This window comes from Rutilus rutilus, assembly GCF_951802725.1.
Source record: "Rutilus rutilus genome assembly, chromosome: 18".
Classification (NCBI taxonomy): domain Eukaryota; kingdom Metazoa; phylum Chordata; class Actinopteri; order Cypriniformes; family Leuciscidae; genus Rutilus; species Rutilus rutilus.
The window spans coordinates 29,835,991-29,844,466 of NC_140231.1; the positions used below are offsets into that span (position 1 = coordinate 29,835,991).

An 8,476-nucleotide genomic window follows, 5' to 3' on the forward strand; every position below is an offset into this window, starting at 1 on the left:
AAAATACTCCTAATCAGACTAGTTATTTTTCTATTGATACTGTTTTATGGTGCGTAATTTTAAACACCTTTTACCTTATTTTCATTATTCTCAGGTTAGGTAAAGTAAGTCAAATCTGTCTTAAATGATAAGCATTTGAATTTCCATATACAATATTTAGACCACAGAAGACTTCTCCGTGGTTAGTTCAGCTCAATCTTTTGTAAAACAGAGAGTTATGGCAGTCGAGCTTCTTAATTTCAATTATATATATTTTTTATTAAATACAGGTTAACTAGTTAACATAAAAGGTACTAATATACAAAACAAAAATAAAAGTAAATCAAAACCAAATCATTTACAAGCTTTAACTGCAGGGGGCGCAATAGCAAGGCATCCAACACCGGAGACGTCCTTTACGGGTCAGTGTCTTCCAGTCCTTTTATAGTCCATCATACTTTTTGATATTTGGAAACCCCCTCAGCATGCATTCAGTCCTTTACAGACAATCTGTCCAATCTGAAGTCTTGAACTGTCATAAGTTCTGGACATTCCTTTCAGACCTGTCTATATAATGCCTTTCGCCTCTTCGTCCTCCTTCTTCGGACCTTTTCTTTGTTGCATTCTGTGCCTCGTCCGCAACACATACGACGTTGGACGGTAATGCTTGCATTTTTCTTCTTTCTTAAGCAAAGATCTTTCTAATACATGTTTTGTTCCTCACTATGCTTTTTAATAAATGCTTAAAACATTAAGTGTGCTATGTTTTTCTTTAGAAACCACTTTCTCAATAAACCATTTTACAAAAACAATTGCAGTGTTTTACTTTACTAACCATTTTCCTTATCGATTTACAACAACAATTTACAGTGTTTTTCTTCATAAACCTATTTCTTCATAAAGTTACAATGATTATTACAAGTGTCTTTCTTTATATAACACTTCCTTAATAAATCGCTTAACAACTTCTGGTGTCTTGCTTTATAAAAAACACTTTCATTATGTTACAATTATGGTTTACAATAGGCTACATAAGTGCTTCATACATAAAAAGGCAAAATTATAATATATATATATAACTTTTTAATTCTTTAATATGTATAAAAAAATTCATATATTTATTTAGCCTTTTGTTTTGACAATCTATTTTTATTTGTTTTATTTTCTTTCATAACATATAACATAACATACGTGTGTCCATTAAGTCCAAAAGACTGTAGGGTGTCCCATTTGTTATAGATTTCAGAAGGGTGCTTGCTTGAGCCCCCCTTGTAGGATTTGTAATCGATGCATCAATAAAACGCGTGAATCTTTACACCCCTAGTTCACAGAGATTATCGTCCGCTAGCCATCAAAATTTCAAAACGGTTATGATGTAACAAAGTTTCGTTTACTGAAATCATGTGACTTTGGCAGTTTGATTTGAGCCCAGAATCACTGGTTCAAAACGTTTCGCAAAGGTTTCAAAGCTGCACAAAGCGTGTTTAGAAAGCGTCAGTCACTATCGCCTGCCGTCTCATTTGCTCTAGTCTGTGACAGCATCAGAATCGAGGTGAAGCTGATAACTGGTGAATATGCAAATTAGCCCTGCCTCCTTTTCACTAATTTTATGTTTTAAAAATAAACCCAGAAACAAATGCAAAGGTGATCAGTACATTTTATTTCAGTGATCGTTACATTTTGTTTAATATTTCATAAAATGTATATATATTTCCTTCAACGAATCAGATTTTGTATATTGTATTAAGTTCCTCACACCAGATCAAATCTTGTACAGATGAAAACACGAGCTATATATTCAGTAAAGAGTGTCTGATTGTAGAATGTGAAGATCTGCTGTATTCAGTGCATCATGAAGTAGGAGAGCAGAGAACAGCTGAGGAACAGGAAGCTCTGGGTGACACTCTGAGCCCCGTTACACAGGTTCCCCTCACAACTTGTTGGGACGCTCTAGGTGACACTCTGAGCCCCGTTACACAGGTTCCCCTCACAACTTGTTGGGACGCTCTAGGTGACACTCTGAGCCCCGTTACACTGGTTCCCCTCACAACTTGTTGGGACGCTCTAGGTGACACTCTGAGCCCCGTTACACAGGTTCCCCTCACAACTTGTTGGGACGCTCTGGGTGACACTCTGAGCCCCGTTACACAGGTTCCCCTCACAACTTGTTGGGACGCTCTGGGTGACACTCTGAGCCCCGTTACACAGGTTCCCCTCACAACTTGTTGGGACGCTCTGGGTGACACTCTGAGCCCCGTTACACAGGTTCCCCGCACAACATGTGACTTTCCCAATGCCAAGACTACTAACTGATGTTGTGGCGTCACAAATAGATTTAGAGACACAGCCTTTTACAGCCATTGTCTGATTTGCCACAGTCCCTGATGGAAAAAAGAAAAGAAAACAGAAGTGGATTCATGAATGAAAGCTGAGGTGTCTAAGCGGGTTATTGGTATATGAAAACTGTATCAAATGAATAAGATTAAAATATATATTTTTAAATCACTTCATCTTCTCACCTGTTGATGTAATGCAGCGGTCTTGATTTCCTGAACAGTTCAATACTTTTGAGCAGTTCTGCTGTTCATCACAATAGTAACATTTGTTTCCATTCGGGGCAGTAGGCGGATCTACAGGATGAAAAAAAATTGCTTTCTTTACATTGTTCTGGTCTTATTGTGCATTCAACATACTGTAGGTGCTCATTGTTCCATTGAAAAGTTGTGTCCTCATAATTTTTTGTAAAATTGGAATAACTTTCCAACGTGTTCACACTTGAAGTTCGGTTCTCTTGGTTCTTTTTGTCTAGACCAAAAAATGATACATTTAGTTCTGGTTCGCTTAGCATTCACTTTCTTAGCACCACTTTTCTACCGACACGGACATGGTTCCGGTGCAGGTTTCCGGCCTGTGTCCATTCTTGAACCGTTCTGCGCATTTCTACAACAGAAAAGGGGTTTCTGGGCTGGCCCGGAAAGATCAATTTCAACTCGGTTAAAAACTTGCTGGTCTTGAACAGAGCCAGGGGCCGGAGAAATGCTGTCACTGTCCCTATGGCATTCTCAATGAACAATGTAATAGCTTTGCACTACATTGCTCTTGTGACATCACTTCCTGTTTTTGGCTTAGATCAGGGTTCACCAATCTTGGTCCTGGAGGGCCGCTGTCCTGCAGAGTTTAGCTCCAACCCCAATTAAACACAATTGAACCAGCTAATCAAGGTCTCATAGGCATACTAGAAATTTCAAACAGGTGTGTTGGAGCTGGTTGGAGCTAAACTCTGCAGGGACAGCGGCCCTCCAGGACCGAGATTGGTGAACCCTGGCTTAGATGTTTACATGTGTTTGGCCCGTGTTGAAAAAAAAAAAAAAAAAAAACCTTGCCCTTTGAAACATCTCTTATCAGGCTTATGCTACTCTGAAAAATGCCTGAACTTTGTATTCTGAGCACTTCTTGCGTTGTTGTTGTTTTTGCCTCTTCATGATGACTCGCTTAATTTAGTCCTAATTTGTAAGTCGCTTTGGATAAAAGCATCTGCTAAATGACTAAATGTAAATGTAAATGTGTTGCATTCATATTTCATTCGAGCCTCTCCAGAGTTGGTTTGGTGTGGTTTATTTCAGCAGTCTCGGTCCGCTTGTTTGGCACAAGTGTTCAGATGGCAGCGTTCACACTTATTCAAATGAACCGCACTAATAGAGCAATTGCACCAGGGTTTGTTTTAACTGAACCGAACCTGATAAGTGTGAACAAATCCAAATACCCTTCTGGCTGACGTCACAGTCCCCAATAGAAATTCCCACTACAATTATTTCTTGGTAAATATTATATGACTGTAAACTGTTGACTTTAAGTACAATACCTGGAGCATCTTGACCATTACACAGGTCTGTGTTACAGCAGGAAGAAGAGTACTTTAAACTGCCCATGTTTAAGGACCCAGTTGCACAGTCATTTGCTGTAACGCATAGTTTAAACTTCCCTGAAGGACTAGCGCCTGTACCTGCAAAGCAGGATGAAAAGACAAACTTTGTAATATATGACCACTAATTATTATTTTTTCTCATTTCAATTATTTTTTTAAATTTACAAATTATATAATGGAATAATAATTAGAGGGAAAACAAAATTAATACTTTGGTATTTTATATAGAACATTTAAAGCATGCAATTGTAAATTCTGTCCAGAAAAGAATTAGCCGTTCTGTGACAACATATGAGTTCAACAACATATATTTACATTTTGTAGCACCAATAAATTATAGCGTTATCTCCATCAGTCAGTTATAACAATACATTTCAATCTATCATACTGGACTTACCAACATATGTCATACTGAGGCAGTTGGTATTTCCACTGGGGCATGTCATCTGTTCACAAGTGCCAAACAGACACTGATAACAGCTGAGAGAGTGTCCTTTAGTAATTAAAGAGAGAGATAGAGAGAGAGAGACATCAATTATCTGTATTTGTATTCAATAATATTGAAAACAAACACTATTTGTCTCTGTACCTGCAGTGAACAGCATGAAGAGAAGGAAAACTGAGATTTGCAGATCCATCTTTGATCAGGAGGAGAATGTAATAACTTATCCGTTTCAGCGCGTATTTTATAGCTTATCAGAAGGGGAGGGTCTTCATGAGAAAATGAAAGTTTAACACAAAGACAATTGTGATGAGGTTCAGATATTAAATAGCAAGGAAGGAAGAAGACAGGGGTCGGTTGAACTGGGACTCTCGTTTTATTCACGTGTTGTTATAAAAAAAATTGTTTTAACTGTGTAGGACTACAGATGGAAATTAGCATAGTGCTAAATCTGGTGCAGCCATCTTTTTAATGTAACTGCACATTGTCCTGATATAAATAAACTAAACTAAACTAAACTAAACTAAACTAAACTAAACTAAACTAAACTAAAACTAAACTAAAAAGAAAAGGTGCGCACAGAGCGCGTTCAACGTGCACAAGCACAGCCACAAAACAATCAATAATTCAGAATATTAAATCGGTGATCTTTCTCAGGAAGGCATCAGCAACAGCCCACGAGGTCCCAGTCCGTCTCTCTCTCCACTCTTCTTCTGGTGTTTATTGCCGGATTGGCAGACCAACATAAATGGTGCATTCCCGTCACCTACTGATCTGGAGTGGGGAGTATACTTGGCTTTGGAAGAAATGATAAAAAAAATAAAAACATTAATTCTATTTAAATATTAATTCATGAATTCTTGATTGTCTTGACCCATTTCCTAACAATACTTTTATTGAAATTGTATCAACTTCCATCCATCCATCGTAACTCGAATTAACTGTTGTCTCTCCCTTTCATATGCTGCACTCACAGCAAACACATTTACGTTGTGGCAACGTCTCTGGCACATTGTATTTCTGCTATGGCAACTACGCTGTCCACGTGCTCGCAACATTGTAACAACGTAGAAATGTAAGACGTGACAGGGCTGTAGCAACGTTGTTGCGCGACATTCAGCAACTGAGAGACGACGTTCTGACAATATTTTTATATGGTGTATTTTGTTAGATAATTATATACTTTTTATCGTTTATTGTTTATCTATATTATTATTTAATGGGGCTATCAACACCTGCAAGTGTAGCCAACACTTTGAAGAGTAAAAATGACAGAAGGTTTCGTTAATTCAACTTTATTAAAACTGCATATAATCAAATTGCACTTCCAAAAGTCATAGGCTACATTTGTGAAAAAATAAATAAATAAATAAACGAATATACAAATTTATTTTAAGTATAATAAATAAAACATAAAAAGCAAAGGCAGATCAGAACATTTAAAGTCCCTGTAAAGGCAATTCTACAAAAAAATTCTAAACACATTATAAGTGCTAGAAATGTATTGCTAAAACATGTTACAAAGACTGAGAACTGTGAAGTACTAAATTGTGGAGTTAGACCGTTTAACAGTTTTTCACCCTTGCTGTGAGCCTGATTTTTTGGGCGGGGCTAAAACGGGGGCTCGATGACGCACTGCGACCCCCTGAGCTTGATTGGGCCCCTACTTGATGACGCACGGAGTCACTAAGCCTATCGCTCAATCGCGAGTTACTATCAGACAGCCTACAGTTTGCTAGCTACTATGCCCACGGCTCTGGCTATGCCTTCGTCATGTAAATGCGTATTCCCTGGATGCAATCACTTAGAAAACAGATCGGTGTCCTTATTTAAATTTCCGAAAAATGATCATATCAAGAAGAGGTGGATTTATCTTGTGAAGAGCTAACGTTACCTTGATGGAGAGCTGATGATCACCACCACACCCGCCTCTGTAGAGATCAGGATAGTTTACTTTCGTTGGAGACAACTGGAATTCACTGATAATCCGCTGTTACTGGTGAATGGGGCCGAACCGACTATCTCCCGCTGTCCGCTTCGGCCTTCATCCTCCCGTCGCGCCGACATGCACGAGCTGAGCGCGAGTCATATTTCCCGCGAGTGGGCGTGGTTTCAGCGCAGCCAGCGGACACGCCCCCAGCGTTTGAGAGCTGAGACTACTGCTCATTTTTTCGAGATTTTGATAGCTTATTTTATTTACTTGGCGGCTTTTTTAATCATTGAAATTGGGCTGGGTGCACTGTAAAAAAAAATCCCGTAAAAAAACGGTAAATCTCTGGCAGCAAAGTTTCCAGACGGGTTCCGTTAAATTACAGCAAATAACCATTTCACAAAATTACAGGCAAAAACCGTAAAAATACAGAATTGACTTTACGGTCAAAATTAATTAAATTACAGTACATTACTGTTAATAATGGCTTATTAAACCGTGGAAAAACAGATAAATTATGTCAAATTACATAAAAAGAACATTTAACTTAAAAGGTTAAACTGTAAATTTAGGGTTTTATAAATTTATTTTATAATAATGCTCTGTCTATCTACAGTAATTATCTTTTAATACATAGTTTTTCTGTGTAAAATAACTATGAAGTTATGTATAAAAATGTAATAAGTACATAAATTCAAATACAAAGTTTGTATATTTACAGTTTTATTTTTTTGCAGATCCAGTTTCACAACTTTGACCAATCTCTAATTAAGTACTTAATAATAGCAAATGTAGTCAATTTCTGTTAAATTAACTAAACGTACAAGTACGGAATACCTGCACATTTACAGTATTACTCATTAAACAAACACTGAACATCAAGATACGTGAATGATAGGAAATACAGGCTTAGTATATCATTTAGAACATGTAACAATATCCACATTAAAAGACAATTGCTGTATGCCTTTATACTCTAATATAACTTATTTCAAATATTTACAATTAATTTTATCCAAAGTGACTTAAAATTAAGAGAACAATAGAAGCAACAAGTGCAGCGACAAGTCCCAGTTAGTGTAGCACAGTACACAAGTTCATTTATTTATTATTAAAACAAAGATTTGGTATTATTGGGTCAAGTGTTTATGAAAAGATGGATCTTTAGCAGTTTCTTGAAAATGTGTTAAGTTGGGCAGGTCATCCCACCAGCAGGGAACAGTCCAGGGAAAGGTCAGTGAAAGTGATTTTGTGTCTCTTTGGGATGATGGCACCACAGGGCGCCGTTCACTTGCAGAACACAAGCTTCTGGAGACACACAGATCTGAAGCAGTGAGTTTAGGTCTTGCTGCAGCATCTGGATCAGTTGCAGAGGTTTGACTGATGCTGGAAGAGCTAACAGGAGAGCATTACAATAGTCCAGTTTGGATAGAACAAGAGCTTAGACAAGGAGTTATGTGGCTCCGATAGGAAGGGCCAGATCTTTCTGATGTTGTATAAGGCAAATCAGCAGGATCGCATGGTTTGGCTGAAACCATAAGCAGTTCTGTCTTGGCAAGGTTGAGTTGAAGGTGAAGGAAGAATTTTCCATCAGGTAGGCTGAGATGCGAGCAGCAACCGTCAGATCCTCTGGCTGGAATGAAAGGTAGAGATATGTGTCATTAAGTGATAGGAAAAGTCATGTTTCTAAATGACAGAGCCTAGTTACACTACAAAAAATAAAAATAAAAATATTAATAAATAAATAGATGGGTGGAATCTAACACAATCATGGTCTTACTGTAGTAAAACCAAACCTTGTGCAGCTCCAGTGGCCTCACAAGGATCAAATGAATATTTACATGGGAAAATATTAAATAAAACAAATTAAATGTTCTGCCACTTTTAGTGCAATCATATGGAATCAGAAGACTTGGCCATTACAATATTTTAAATTAGCCTACTTCTTCCCATACCTTGTTTGCCATGATCATTCTGCTTTCCACTTGACCTGAAATCACAAAAAAACAAAAACAATTTTTAACAACTCAGTATTACATTCACACATGTCAGAATATGTTCCACTGGGACAATGCAAAACCACAACTGACTATGATCTGGAAGCTGAGCAGGAAAGGCTAACAGTGATGTTTTGAGCTGAGACACCTAAAGTTAGGGGTGTAACTGTCTGTTCATCTGGATCAATGCAATTTTCATAACC

At 37.6% G+C, this 8,476-nt stretch overlaps 1 protein-coding gene across 1 annotated transcript; it reads right to left on the reverse strand.

The window, feature by feature from the left end:
• Positions 1–1,607: 1,607 nt before the first annotated feature.
• On the reverse strand, positions 1,608–5,142 carry LOC311277777 (uncharacterized protein). Its single transcript, XM_084388203.1, has 6 exons — positions 4,494–5,142; positions 4,302–4,397; positions 3,842–3,982; positions 2,499–2,609; positions 1,998–2,360; positions 1,608–1,884 (listed from the first exon to the last, which is right to left on the reverse strand). The coding sequence occupies exons 1-5, from the start codon at positions 4,540–4,542 to the stop codon at positions 2,044–2,046; spliced, it is 714 nt and encodes a 237-aa protein (XP_084244329.1). The 5' UTR covers positions 4,543–5,142; the 3' UTR covers positions 1,608–1,884; positions 1,998–2,043.
• Positions 5,143–8,476: the final 3,334 nt, after the last annotated feature.

Coding starts and splice junctions, on each gene's coding strand:
- LOC311277777 (XM_084388203.1), bottom strand. CDS start 4,542: ATGGATCTGCAAATCTCAGTTTTCCTTCTCTTCATGCTGTTCACTGCA. Junction 4,398..4,493: donor CTTCATGCTGTTCACTGCAG/GTACAGAGACAA, acceptor TAATTACTAAAG/GACACTCTCTCAGCTGTTAT. Junction 2,361..2,498: donor CCGCTGCATTACATCAACAG/GTGAGAAGATGA, acceptor TTTTTCCATCAG/GGACTGTGGCAAATCAGACA.